Raw genomic sequence first — 15,160 nt, 5'->3', positions numbered from 1 at the left:
GTAGTAGTAAGCATTAGGATGTGTTCGATTTTATCACCAATTTTTGTGAGCAAGCCAGATTATAAGAAAGCATAACAAAAAATGCAGTCCATTCAATCCAAGAGCATGGTATCAATTGTATTGCTTGTTTTGTCTGGATGTCGGTGCAGCAATTGTACCACTATTGGATCGAATATTTGAATTATGACTAATCGCCATTTAGATTTTTTAGGTCGAAACATCATTAAATGTTTAACATGTACCTTCATTACAGAAAATAGTTTAGGGTTTTTGACATTTTCATGTTTTGGATGTTCTAGGGCACATATTATCATATATTTTGATTAAAATGAGCTAAATTTTGGCATGCTTATCATATAATAAGGTGTTTCACATGCTTTTTATTGCAGAAGAAGATAAAGGAGTTTAAGAAGCAGGAAGCCCGTGAAAATATCAATGCTGAGTCATATATTGCCAATGCTGAAAATCCACGTTCTAAAAAGAAGCTGAAATCTTCCAAGTCTAATTAATGAAGACCAGTTTAAATCATATTGGTGAGAGGCGACAGGATAGTCATTTTCTTTATTGAGACAAAAGCACTGTAAGTCTTTTCCAGAATCTGGTAATGCTGTCAAATGAGTGATGCCTTACCCTTTTTCTGGAGCTCATATATGACTTGGGACTTTGTAGGTGTTTTCGTAAAAACTGCAAGGAATCGAAGTGAAAGCTCAATTTTTAGGTTGGCTGCTCTGCAATGCAATGAGCCTAGTACTTTTTCTGAGCAACTGCTTCATAATGTCATTGTTTTAAGAACTAACCAACAGTTACATGTTGTCTTGTAACATATGATCAGTTTTGAGGTGTCAAATTAGTTGAACAGGTTAACTATTTTTCATATTTGTTCATTGAAAGGACTGCTAAACGCTGATGAGGGTTATTAATATGAACTGGCAGTGGACAAGTTACTGGTTCGATAGGAGAAAACACATGGTAATGATGCTCAATTCCCCCAGCTGAGAATTCATGTAAATATAAAAGCTTTTGGTGTCAATCCAATCCATGGGAAGTCCTACAAATAAAAATCGTACATTGATTATCCATTTTTCAAATTTATTCTGGAGTGTGCGGAAGCGAGCCAATGGAAGCACCGTGAGTTTCGTCTGTCATCTTGATCAACCCGCTCGACCCCACCGCCCTCTCGACCCGACCTCGCCCCTCCAGTCTCCATCTACTCCCACCATCCCAGGTTGCCATTTTCACCCCACCCCTCTCACGCTACGAACTCCCCACCTTCCAGGTCCCTGCTCTCTCCCTCTTTCATTCCCTTTTCTTTGAATAGAATTTATGCATGGAGACACCAAATATGAGGTGCTCCTACTCACCCTCTTTATAGGTTTGGAGTTTAGGGGTAAGTAATCCTCCTGATCTTTGATCGAAATTGCTTACCACCGTTTAAGGCTGATCAAGTAATCGAAATCCAAAGAAATTCATCTAATTTGATTCAATAAATATCGGTTTAAGTCAGTTGAAAGATATAAATCGAATGGAATTGGATTGAGATTTTTAAAAAATCAGTTATTTACGATTGGGTTCTATTTTTATATTTTTAATCTGTATGAAATCAAATTTGATTGATGCAAAATTTTACAAACTCATTTTTATTTTGGGATGATGTTATTTAGACTTCAATACTTCATTCTAAAAAAATATTCCGTCATCTATTTGGATTCATGAGAATATTAATGTTGAATTATTGATGAAAGCACATCAATTTGAGATAATTTTGAAGTGAAAGCTTTCAGATGTGGTTGCTTTCAGATGAGTAAATTTTTTTTTATTTTATTTTATACAGATTCAAAAATAAGTTCAAATTTTGTAACTTATGAGATTTAAGTATTTTTTATGTTAAATTGATTAAAAAAAATAAATAAGATTAAATGAGTCAATATTAGACTTAAAAGTAACATTTGATTAACATTGAAGTCTAAACCGACACAACTCATTCAAATCCGTTACAAATTGTTCATTTTGATTTCAAATAATTTATATATAATAAATAGTTGACAGCAAGTTGAATTTTTTTGAAACCGTTTGAGTTCGGTCAGATAAAAATTTTCTCTCACCCCGATTAAACTCGATCTGTGCTCAATTCTATCGCCACCTCTTCTCACTCCACTTCCTCCTCTTCATCATCCACTTTAAACCAGGCAGGGGTATGAACCTGACCTAAAGATCGAGAGTCAAGCAAGCACGGGACTCCTGCAGTCCCCACTAGATATCTCATTGGCATCAGTCTCTCTATCGTTCTCATCGTCACTGTTGTCTAGGTCGGAACAGTAGAACAAGAGATTATATCCCATACTTGATGTGTTAATTTAGTGGTGCATTTGGGCAATTATTTTTCACTACATTGTTTGTCTGGCCACCTCAACATAAGGAGGAAAAGCCCTCCATCCCATCGAGCTAATGGTGCTCCAGTTGCGTCTCTCTCGCCCTCCACCTCAACAGTGCAGAGACTTTGCCTTGATTTTTACTCCAGTTCATAACGATCACGATTACACAATATACAAAAAAATATTAACTGCAGATCATCTTTACGTTTTTGTTTCTATAAATTTTAAGTGTTAATTGAGATATTGATTTGTAACGGTGTACGACGCTCACTGGCAAAAATTAGTGGCATCTCAAATGTTATAAATAATATTTTAACTTAATTAAAATTAATTTTAATTATAAAATAATATATTAAAAATAATATCTGATTCCGGATAAATTTGTGATACTCTCTTTCGCTTCCAATACAACGAGATCTACGTCAACTCGCCCCAAGCGGTATCACCATCCACCAGCACGTGAGAGAGCTCTGAGTTCCAACCGCAGCTCTTCAAGATCTATTCATGCTATGCTATGGAGAAAAAAAAGATTATAGGCAGAAAAAGGCTATAGATATATCGAAAGCATTGATCCGCTTCTCCCTTCCTCAATCCCACCCTCATTTCTCTATTCTAGGGTTTTCGATTTAATTTATCTCTCGCTCTCTCTCTCTCTCTCTCGATCGTCTAGGGCTTTTGATCCCTGATCGAGACTCGGAGTAGAGCCGATTTTGTTGAGAAGCCATGGGTCGGAAGAAAAACGTGACGATCGACGACGACGAGTACTCGATGCCGCAGGACGATCCGGCGGAGCCGCCGCCGTCGGAGGGCCCGGAGAAGGAGAACCGCGTCGCGCCCAAGAAGAGCAAGAAGGGTGGCAAGGCCCAGCGCAACGCCGACAAGGGCGATGATGCCATAGAGCCGCAGAAGCCCGCCGTCGCCGACGACGCCCTGTTGGCGGTGGAGGGGGCGGCGGAGGGCGAGGACGAGATTCCCGTCGTCTTCTCTGGTAAGAAGAAGTCGTCTAAATCTAAGAAGAATACTGGTGCTTTCAGTGCTTTCAATGCTTTGAATGCCCTCGGGGATGAGGAGGAGAACAAAGAGCCGGAACCAGAACCGAGACCTAAAGCCAAGTCGAAACCTGAGGTCAATAACCATGTGGTGGAGGACGAAGGGGACGTGAGCGGGGATCTTGATGGGGAATTTGGCCGGCAGGGTGGTATGGGGGATGTTGCATCGAAGAAGCAGCAGAAAAAGAAGAAGAAGAAAGGTGGGAGGACCGCCCAGGAGGAGGACTTGGACAAACTCCTAGCGGAACTGGGGGAGGGCCCTCCGGTGGCCTCTACTGCCCCACCCGCGTTTACTTCTCCGGCTGCTGAGGAACAAGCCGAAGAAGGAGATGATAATGAGATAAAGGATGCTGATTTGGAACCAAACAAGCAGGAGGATGCTTTGGAGGAGGCTGCCTCCAAGAAGAAGAAGAAGAAGAAGAAGAGTGGAAGGACTGCCCAGGAAGAGGAGGACTTGGATAAGATTCTTGCTGAGCTTGGGGAGGGCCCTGCACCACCCCCAGTAGTGGAGGAGACAGCTCCAGTTCTGCCAGGGCAGGCACAGGCTGCGGGAGATGAGAAGGATGGGGAAGCTGAGAGTGTGGAGTCAGCTGCAGCAAAGAAGAAAAAGAAGAAGAAAGAGAAGGAGAAAGAGAAGAAGGCCGCTACTGCTGCTGCACCTGCCGCAGTGGAGGCTAAGGAAGAGAAGAAGGAAGAAGCAAAGGGAAAGGGTCCTGACAAGAAGCTTCCAAAACATGTTAGGGAGATGCAGGAGGCGTTGGCAAGGAGGAAGGAGGCGGAAGAGAGGAGAAAGAGGGAGGAAGAGGAGAGACTGAGGAAGGAAGAGGAGGAAAGGAGGAGATTGGAGGAGATGGAGAGGCTTGCAGAAGAGGCGAAGAGGAGGAAGAAAGAAAGGGAGAAGGAGAAGTTGCTGAAGAAGAAGCAGGAGGGCAAACTCTTGACAGGCAAGCAGAAGGAGGAGCAGAGGAGGTTGGAAGCAATGAGGAAACAGTTCCTTGCTCAGAGTGAGGTTCCGATAGGTGATGCTGGTGGAGAGACAAAGAAAAGACCCAAGTATGAGACCAAGAAGTCCAAACACACTCAGGCAAAGTTTGTGGAGGTAGAGAAAGTCGCTGAAAGCCAGGCAGAGGCGGATGAACCCACTACAGAGCCAACTGTTGAAGATGCTATGGCTGAAGAAGAGTCTGTATCTCAAGTTGAGGAGGCTGAGGACAACGTTGAAGCTAATCAGGAGCCAGAAGAGGTTAAAGTGATGGAAGAGGATGAAGATGAGGATGAGTGGGATGCAAAGAGCTGGGACGATGTTGATGTTACATTGCCTGCCACAAGTGCATTTGCTGAGGAGGATCAAGAGCAGGTGGAGGCAAAACCTGTTGTTAGAAAAGGTGCAGAGCGTGTTGCATCTTTGGTGCCTGCTGAACCTCAGGCTCACTCTACAGTGACCACAAAGCCTGCTGTCAAAAAGGTCTTTGCTCCTTGTGCACCTTCAAAGAAGACTGGTGTGGAAAACAAAGAGAATGAGAATGAAAATGTGTCCACCACTAATACTGAGAGGGGAAATGAAGTTGTCGCTAAGCAAGGGTCAAGGACTGTAGATGATAAATCAAAGAAGAGTGGCAATGATCTCCGCTCACCCATTTGTTGCATTCTGGGTCACGTAGATACTGGGAAAACCAAGCTGCTAGATTGCATTAGACGCACTAATGTACAGGAGGGAGAGGCTGGGGGTATCACCCAACAAATTGGAGCTACCTATTTTCCAACTGAAAACATAAGGGAGAGAACCAAGGAGCTGAAAGCTGATGCAACATTGAAGGTTCCAGGCTTACTTGTCATTGATACCCCTGGTCATGAATCCTTCACCAATTTACGCTCTAGAGGTTCCAGCTTATGTGATATTGCTATATTGGTTGTGGACATTATGCATGGGCTTGAACCACAAACAATTGAATCCCTTAACCTTCTAAAAAGTCGGAACACAGAGTTCATAGTGGCATTGAATAAGGTGAGTTTTCAAGTTGCATGGTGAAAGCTCTTTTATCGCTACTGGATATGTTTTTCGTTATTACTCATTCCATCTCATGTTTCTTTTGTTCCATTTTTAAGGTGGATCGACTTTATGGGTGGAAACCCTGCCCAAATGCACCCATAGTGAAGGCTCTCAAACAACAGTCCAATGATGTGAAGAATGAGTTTAATATGAGACTTACACAGGTCAGTATATTTCACTGATATAATTTCTTTCCTGGTGGGGCTTTAATCCAAAGCTAATGTGGATATTGGCAATGTATGATTCCTTGATGTAGATTATAACTCAGCTCAAGGAGCAGGGTCTGAACACAGCTCTGTACTACAAGAACAGAGAAATGGGAGAAACATTTAATATTGTTCCCACAAGTGCTATCAGGTATTTCCTGGCACTTGTCTTTTGTACGCCCTTTTGATTGTTTACTGAAATGTAACATCTTTTACTGAATGGCTTTCACTAATTTACTTTTTATATGATATCCCAGTGGCGAAGGAATACCAGATCTTCTGTTGTTGTTGGTACAGTGGGCGCAGAAAACAATGGAAGAAAAGCTTACGTATGTTGATGAAGTCCAGGTTGGTTATACAGTTTTTATGCCTGTTCCTGGTGCTTAACTTTTTGAATCATTAGCACTTGCAAGGCTGAGCATCATGCATTGGCTTCGCTTTCATTATTTGTTTGTTTTACATTTCATGCTAAACACAGATCCTAGATGAGCTGATGGTATTTATACTTTTCCATTGCATCAGATCAATGGAATATATACTGAAAGTCTTTTTTCGTCACTTCTATGTCTTTCAGTGTACTGTTTTGGAAGTCAAAGTGATTGAAGGTCTAGGAACTACCATCGATGTTGTGCTGGTAAATGGCGTTCTTCATGAAGGTGACCAAATAGTTATTTGTGGCATGCAGGTACTAGATGTTTTGTTACCTTCATTCTCTTGCTGTAATGAAGCCGCTTTCTTGTGTACTTGTTACTTATTGTAGTTAAATTTCAATACAGGGCCCTATTGTTACCAACATTAGAGCTTTGCTTACCCCCCATCCTATGAAGGAGCTCCGAGTGAAGGTGAGTGAATTGTTTCCACAACCATTATGTTTTATGGTATCTTTAGTTATGCTTGGTAAGGTACCAATTGATCACTGATTGTTATTAATACCACAAAAGGGCTTTAACCAAAAAAGTGACTTCTTGACAATTACATCTATGGCGTTTTCTCAAATGAAATGCTAATTTAGTTCTTTCCTGTCCCATTTCTCCAACAACTGATGAATGCCTTTACATGGGCAAATGTGTGACACCAAGTTCATATCGAACTAAAATTTTTTGACAACTAGAACTTGAGATATATGAAATTGTTTCCAGAATGCATGATACCATGGTGATTTGGTAAAGTGACCAAATAGAAGTCTTTCACTTGCCAAAGAGGTCAGTATTGATTGGGTTAACAGGCCCTAGATTGTGCTGTAATAGAAATATGAATGCAAAAGTCGATTTACAGTTATTCAAACTTAAACGATCTACAGAGTTAGGATTATAAATTGCACAGAATGCTCTAGGTTAAATTACGTTTTCTAGGACTTAGAGCAATTATCAGCCTGTGTGCCGAAATGTGACCATCTGTTTGACTTATTGGGGTTTTGTGACATGAGATCAGTGTTTGGTGTGTTTAGCTTGTCCTTGCCTTTGACTCCTTATCTCATATGTGGAGTAATTCTTAAACATCCTTTTGGTCGGACTTGCTTGAATGTGAATTAAAAGCAAGTTCTCATTTTGGAATTTGATCAACCTTCTTAGCTTCACATCATTGAATACTATGGAAGATGTCAAAGCTCTTGAAGAATGGATAGCTGGATGGACATGCAAGGAATTTAAAAAAATCATGGTTCAGTATAGTTGGAAATTTTCTGAAGGTTTTTTGAGCGATTACTATCAACATCAGATGGTTTTGTACCATAGATTTACTACTGTTAAGTTTTTATTTTTCATAATATGAATATCAAGGACTGCTCTATGAATGGCATCTCATCCTACTATTTCTCATCTTTTGCATACAACTTCCTTTCTTACGCATGCCCACAGACATGTGCATATGTGTGTGTGTGTGTGAGAGAGAGAGAGAGAGTCAAGGATGATGAAAATCTTATAACTCTATTATCCCATAGTTCTGCTTCTGATATTATAGGATATCTAATTACGTTTTGGGTGCTGTGAAATTAGATGAAAGCAAGCAAAATAAGAATGGAGGTTGGTTATGTCTGGACTGCCTAATTATGGACTTTCATTTTCATCTTATGTCTGTCACTTTCCTAGCATTAAAACAGATCATCAAAGAAGAATCTTGCGGTCCTTGTTAAGCATTTCATGAGTATAGTTTCCCAGATCTTGGTAAAATATTTGTGCATGTTGAGAACTCTCAAGTTATGATGCATTGAATTCACAGCTAAGTAAAACTTCTGTGGTTCATTGAAGATCACCATACCATAGGCATGTCAAATCAAGTGCTTTATTTGTTTTTTGGATTTAAAATGAAAATTAATAGCTATAAGATATTTTCTGGAGTTGATTTTGGTGGTCAGTTTCTTGGGTTTGAATATGTGAAAGCAACATTTGCATAATGGTTTGACTATGGTTCAGTACTGGTTTTGGTTCTCGTACGAGTGCCCCATCAGTATGGTCCAGTTCTTGTTATTGACACTCAGTACGGGGGACAGCAAATATTGATTCACTACCAGTGAGTGATCATTTTTTCGAATGTTCAATCATTAAAAAAAAGAAAAAAGCAAAATTGAAAGTTAAGAAAAAATGAAGTTCCAAAATTTTCTTAGTGAGTGCACGGTTTTTTTTTCCTCCCTTTGTGCGAAAGAAAAGACAAGCAGATCTTTTAACATTTTTCACAATGTTCTTGTGTAACCAAATAAGAAAATTTCTCAATTTTCTTTTCTTTTATTGTCCCTCATTGGATTACTTCTCTTTTATTTTCTTGAGACTTAAATATTGGTAAAAAGTGTTGTCGAGGAAGTGCAATTGCTTGTTTGTTTAACTGGCATCTCTCTTGAATAAGCTTTGCAAATTGAGGTAGGAGATCAACAATACCATGGATATAGATGGTGTTTAGAAGCTGGGTATATTTCTGGTTCTTCAATTTTTGATTTTTATTTTTTCTCATACAAACTTTCTCTTTTCTGATCCTGTACTCCACCTTGCATATTTTGGTCATTGATAGTGGTCTGCTTTGGATCAAGATGTTACTTTGGTAACCGAAGTATGGGCATCGTGAGACATGGCTGGAAACAAATGATTTTGCCCAAAGCGCTTGCCCTTTTTTCCTGGCTTATATGTTTTGTATGTTCCCTGGAAGACACATGGTTTAGAGCTGGTCTTCATGATCATATGCACAATTCATGCCAGAGATTTTATTTATTTGAGATATAATTTCTAGATCAAGTCCAGCATTTTAGGCTGAACATCAGCTTCTAATATAAGATTTTAAACCTTTCTGCAAATTACAAGCATGGTTTTCTAGAAAATTATTATTGTCCTTTGTTCAACTTTCCTGTTGATGCGGGCTGCTTTCTCTAGTGTTGATTATTTAATTTAAATGGCCTAGATTGTGTGGTCTGATATTGTTATAATCTTTGTCATGCATTACAATTCTTTGTTTTTTTCTTTAATCATCAAAAGAAGCTCTTTAGAATAAAGATATATATAGTATTGGTGGAGCCCTTCACCTGTTATAGCATTTTTGCTGTTCTTCTTTTCCCATGTCATTTTTAGTGCATTTTATAGTATTGATCATGTACACTCTGCAAAGTTTTCAATCCATGATAGCTATTTTTTTTAAAAAAACTAAAACTAAACCAAGTCTTTTTTTATATTTTATTAATTCATTGCCTGACAGATGTTTGTAAGTGATTGAGTCGCTTTGCACCACTGGTTAATTGTTGGAAATCGGGAATTAAACTATTCAACATGAATGTTATCTTTGCATTGTTTCTTTTTTTTTTTTCCTATTAAATTATCATTACTTACAGTTGGTATGCTGGCATCTCAACTGTCTCAGGGCTCATACTTGCATCATAAAGAGCTTAAAGCTGCACAAGGTGTGAAAATTTCTGCACAGGTATGGTTGGTTTTTTGCAGTACACATCTGCACTAAATGCCGCAACTATGTGCTGACTATCTGTATGCTTTCAGGGACTTGAGCATGCCATTGCAGGCACTGCCCTTTATGTGGTAAAACCTGAGGACGATTTGGAAGATGTCAAGGAGGCTGTAATGCAAGAGATGAATAAGGTTATGAGCCGTATTGACAAGAGTGGGGAGGGTGTGTATGTGCAGGCCTCTACCCTCGGGTCATTGGAAGCTCTTTCAGAGTTTTTGAAAACCCCAGATGTAAACATTCCCTTCAGCGATTTTAACATAGGTCCTGTTCACAAGAAAGATGTTATGAAGGCTAGTGTTATGCTTGAGAGGAAAAAAGAGTATGCAACTATTTTGGCATTTGATGTCAAAGTGATGCCTGATGCTCGGGAGCTTGCTGAGGAAACTGGTGTGAGGATTTTTGTAGCTGATATTATTTATCACCTGTTTGACCAGTTCAAGGCTTACATTGACAACTTAAAGGAAGAAAAGAAGAAAGAAAGTGCTGAAGAGGCAGTATTCCCATGTGTTCTTAGGATCATGCCAAACTGCATTTTCAACAAGAAGGACCCAATTGTATTGGGTGTCGATGTTCTTGAAGGCATTGCTAAGGTAATTCTGTATGCTAATCTTTTGTTAAAAAGGTTTTATATTTGATGATTTCATATTTTTACTGAGATTTGCCATGAAGCAAATGTTCAAATCCTTCTTTTAGGGGGCAATGCAGGCAATTAACTTGCTGTTGTCCTCAATGAGTATAAATAATTCCAGGATAAAGTGGGATTTTTCTTTTGTGTGTGTTGTTGTTGTTTGGATATCCCTATATCATGATTACCTTGTACCATAGTACAACTGAAAATGTAATGATTCTTTCTTGCCCAAAGACTAATATGCCCTTGTTCTTTTTGTTAGTTTTGCTAACAAAAAGGTTCATTTCAATCATTTTCATGAATTAGTGAGATAGATAGCATGGTCCCATGGTATCTGAGGAATGAATGATCCCGGGATATCCGAGGTTGACTGAATTGATGGGGATCAGGGGTTCCACCCCACAAATTGGTCCATTTACCACTTATTCCAGGGATATGCTAGAATAATTGTCCTATCCAGTCCTTACCCACTTCCCAAATTAGGCCTTATGCTTGATCATAGACATCTGACTTAGCTGGTCTGCTTCTTTGGATGTGAGTGAGGGTGATTGCAAGTCCAGTTACTGCATCTGGCTGCATGATCATGTATTGGAACATTTTTTGCTTGACCTAGGGTCGAAGCAAAGCATGCATTGAACCACAGCAACTGCAGGATGGTTCATGGCATTAGTGGGTCTTGCATTGATAAGCTAGGTCCAACTAAAGAAAACAATTTTACTGTGTTTTCATCCAATCAAACGGCAAACATGTAAAATGGAGTCTTAATTGCAACATCTGGCAAACCATGCTGAATTCCTTGTTAAATTTAACCAGTTGAGCTATAAGGGAAATTAATCTTTTGACCTGAGTTGAGTAACTACTGTAATGTGACCTTAGCTTAGCATTGTATAGTTGCTTCCCTTTGATCATCTGGCAAATTGTTTTGTCAGCTCACTTTAAAGTGTTATTCAGGTGGGCACTCCTATATGCATTCCTTCAAGGGATTTCATTGATATTGGGAGGATCGCATCAATCGAGATTAACCATAAACATGTCGATGTGGCAACGAAGGGACAGAAGGTGGCTATAAAGGTAACGAGAAAATGCTGTGTTTTAAGGGCTAATGTTGTGTATTTTGGTTATTTGTGTTAATTTTGTGTTTTAGGAGTTTTGTGGCCTGATAAACTCTTTTTCTCCGTCCACAGATTGTTGGTTCTAGTCCTGAAGAACAACAAAAGATGTATGGCAGACATTTTGATATTGATGATGAGCTAGTTAGTCATATCTCAAGGAGATCAATTGACATACTGAAAGCCAATTATAGGGTAAGATTTGATTGAAATCCATCTTTGGTGCCACTTAAGCATCTAGCCTGTTCTCTTCTACTTGCTATAAACCACATTGGTTTGAGGTTTCATTTGGATAAACAAGCATATTGTTTTGAAGGGTCTATAGGTATTACCTTAGGTTCTGGACACAACTGAAACAGAATGCCCTACATGCTTCTGCTGAAATCGTGGTGATTTATCTTTATGTAATTGTTTATTTACTGGTGAATTATGTGCTGCAGGATGACTTATCTCTTGAAGAGTGGAAGCTTGTTGTGAGGTTGAAGCAGATTTTCAAGATACCCTGATCTGTGAAGAGTTGCAGTTTTTCTATGCTTTGCAGGTATGCTGCTGCACGCTAATCCAGCGGATCGTGTTACTTTTGATGAAACCGCACGAGAATGGCAGGATGCTGTCGCAGGAAGTGGTGTATCACAAGTAGTTCAGCCTGCATGGAATTCCAATGGTTCATGGACTTTATGATGTCTATTTTGTGGAAAGTTTTCTTTGGTAAGACAGTGTACGGGCTTTCAATTTTGTTGTAGAAGTTCTTTGTGATTTGGTCAGGATGGTCTTCAGGGCCCCAGATTTTTTTTCATAAAAAAATATTGTAATAAAAATAAAATTTGAGGTGTTGAGTGCAAGTATTCTCCAGAGGAACTATGAAAAAAATATCAGATCGCTGGGGTATTATACCTACAGGTGTGCAATATTTTTAACTTCCAGAAGCCTTCCATGAATGTCCCGAGTGGGAGGAGGATTGTCCTCTTCACCGTTCAAGGTGCTTGTGAATGCAAGATTGTGCAGGCTGAGGCTAACGTGGAGCTGGAGAAGTGCAGGATGGCAGGACCTGGCTCCTGTAAACTGTATCATATATTCATACTATCATCATCTGAATTTTGCGGAAGCTTGCTGTCATCTGAATTTTGCGGAAGCTTATTGTCAGTGTCTCTCAAAAATATTTTCTTTTTCCTATGTTTTTACTTGATAAAATGAAGACCTTCAAGGCAAGCAATCTTCATGAATATCTTTTTGTTGATTATGCTCCGGCTTGGTCCTGTAATTTGATTCGCTAAACCCCCAGTCATGACCTTTGTCTCGTGAGTGTGCCAGCTGGAAACTGCTTGATGTAGTGATTCAGAAAATAAAATAGCACCATGGGAGGGATGTGGCTGAGTTGGCTGCAACCACACTCTATCTAATTAGTGCTCCACCGTAGCTCATGTTACGTACGGGTGCTGCTGCTGCTGCTGCTGCTGCTGCTGCTGCATGGGGTGAGAGTTACAGCACCATCTTTGGAAGGCCAGGAAAGGTCTCCTCCATGGCACCATTCTCTCATTTCCTCTGCCTGACTGATGCGAAGCTAGTAGCAGAGGCGAGGGGAGGTTGGCATCCGGATGGCGGAGAAGGGGAGGCGCAGTAGAAGCAAGGGAGAGAGACGCATTAGCCAGGAAGATTGTATATTTATAAAGTAAATTACAAAAATTTTTCTAAAAATAGATTGAAATTACAGATACATACAGCAATTTTTAAAATCTATAGTTACATTCTTAAAGTTTTAATCAATCTTACAATCTAACACATATTGTTAAATAATCTGTTAATGTTAACTTAGATCCATCTATCACGTTATTATAATTTTTTTAAATGATCAAAATAATCTCAAACAAAAATTAAATATAACCCCATTAGGTCGGAGATGCCCTTGGATGATGAATTGCTATACTTGGTGGGGCAGGCAAGATCGGGGGAGAAAAGTCCTTGAGGAGCTCGGTGGTGGAGGGCTTCATGGTGCGTAGGGGGTCAACGTGACCGGCGCCATACTCGAAGGGGGTGGCAGCCTTGCCGATGGCAACATCGAGAAAGCCACCACCATCGGGGTAGGTGGAGTAGGTGGTGGTCACGAGGGCAGAGTGGATGGCTGTAGGGGCGGCAAGGCCGCTGATATAGGGACATGACATGGAGGTCCCAGAGACGATGCTGAAATCCATTCACCATGACTCCACCGATAGCCCCATGGGCCCCACTACATCGGTTCATTCGGCTGTAGGATCTTTCATATTAATGTGTTCGGCCCCCGCAACAAAAATGCTGCCACCACCAGCGGTGGCTGCACCCCACCTTCGTCCCCCCAAACATAATGCTTGCCGTTAGACTCATCTCGGATAACATGTGATGGTGTCGTCAGCCTTTTTGCTTATTTGAGAGGTAAGCAAATGGTGGGCGTCAGCGATGAGCTCCTCACCATTAGCATCAGTGTTGGCGAGGACCATCCCGACTCCATTGGCATTGTGCACCAAAAAATCCTTTCTATTTTCTTCATTGTGTTGAACACCCCAATCGTCAAGAATAGAGACTAAAACCCCTTTTATCACCCCCTCGCCGCCTTCACCAGCCACCGTGAGGCCCTGTTTGGCGCCACTATCTTCAATGTCTTTGTCGCCACCTTTTGTCACTCACACCGCTACAATATGCATAAAATTTACTTGAGAAAAAAATCTAACCGGAACCGAAGAAACCCCTCAGATCTCTCTTAGGTGCTCTCTTTCAATGGAAAGAAGAAGTGAAAAGAAAAAAAAATAAATCTATGTGGGACAAGGTCTTATCTTTTAATTTTTTTTGGTATCCTCCGTTTTTGTTGATTTTTTCGATGCTTTCCCTCAATTTTTTTCTGTTTATTCTTAGGATATTTTTTCTGCATCTGTGCTGTGACATTCCCACCTCCTAGATTGGAGACCTCTGCCATGAGCCTCCTGCATACATCCTCCTCTCGGCTTACCTCCTCCGTCGGTGCCACTGCAACTCCTGTCGTTGCTGCAACTCCTTCCTCTTTATCTCTTTTCTCTTCATCTCTTCCTCCACAGTTGGATAGTCATGGAAGGGAGGGAGGTCAAGAGGAGGTGGCAGAGGGCGATAGTAGGGATGGAAATGGAGGGCGGTGACAGCGGCTGCATTGTGGCAATGGTGAAGGATGAAAATAGGGAAGGGAGAAGAAGACGGTAAAAAAGGATTCAGATAGATTTTTTTTATTGATTCATTAGGGATAGCAATTTGATCATTTCATATTTTTAAAATGATGTGAATAATACTGTTACGTTTCAGAGATGAAGTGTAGATTTTAAAAAATAATAATTATGAATGTAATAAATATAAATTTTAGAAAAATTTATATTTTATTTTATAAAATTTGATAGAAGAAAATTAACTGATAGAACCATGTCACTCGAGCAAATAAGATAAAAATGCTTTCATACGAGATAAGAAGAGCACGGTATCTACTTATCATTTTACAATGTAAAATGATCTCCTGGTATCAGTGTCTTGTAATTCTGATTTAATCTCTTTTTCTGGAGCAATGTAATGGGTGCCGGGACCCGTCCATTCCAAATGATCAATTACAGTTGGATCTTATGCTTTTTTTTTTTTTTTTTTTGAAAAACAAGAAATTAAATGAGAAGAAGATCCTCGTACCGTGTCCTCCAGGCCGCCGACCTGGACGGACCAATAAATCACGTTGAGGTGCGCATTTCTTCTTTTATATCTATTTATTATATATTGTGTGGCGCCTCCGTGGTCTCGCCACATCATCGTCCATCCACCGACCAAACG

The 15,160-nt window shown here is 40.1% G+C and overlaps 1 protein-coding gene across 1 annotated transcript; it reads left to right on the top strand.

Annotated features, from left to right (window-relative positions):
- Positions 1-2,808: 2,808 nt before the first annotated feature.
- Positions 2,809-12,195, top strand: LOC105047694 (uncharacterized). The gene is made up of 11 exons (XM_010926739.4): positions 2,809-5,426; positions 5,528-5,635; positions 5,728-5,828; positions 5,935-6,025; positions 6,252-6,362; positions 6,454-6,519; positions 9,515-9,574; positions 9,649-10,206; positions 11,196-11,315; positions 11,429-11,548; positions 11,794-12,195. The coding sequence occupies exons 1-11, from the start codon at positions 3,096-3,098 to the stop codon at positions 11,857-11,859; spliced, it is 3,732 nt and encodes a 1,243-aa protein (XP_010925041.2). The 5' UTR covers positions 2,809-3,095; the 3' UTR covers positions 11,860-12,195.
- The last annotated feature ends 2,965 nt before the right edge of the window (positions 12,196-15,160 follow it).

Source organism: Elaeis guineensis, chromosome 6 (genome assembly GCF_000442705.2).
Source record: "Elaeis guineensis isolate ETL-2024a chromosome 6, EG11, whole genome shotgun sequence".
Classification (NCBI taxonomy): domain Eukaryota; kingdom Viridiplantae; phylum Streptophyta; class Magnoliopsida; order Arecales; family Arecaceae; genus Elaeis; species Elaeis guineensis.
The sequence above is the reverse complement of the archived record's forward strand: the minus strand, read 5'-3'. Positions and strand labels throughout refer to the sequence as shown.

Coding starts and splice junctions, on each gene's coding strand:
- LOC105047694 (XM_010926739.4), top strand. CDS start 3,096: ATGGGTCGGAAGAAAAACGTGACGATCGACGACGACGAGTACTCGATG. Junction 6,363..6,453: donor TAGTTATTTGTGGCATGCAG/GTACTAGATGTT, acceptor ATTTCAATACAG/GGCCCTATTGTTACCAACAT. Junction 11,316..11,428: donor GACAGAAGGTGGCTATAAAG/GTAACGAGAAAA, acceptor CTCCGTCCACAG/ATTGTTGGTTCTAGTCCTGA.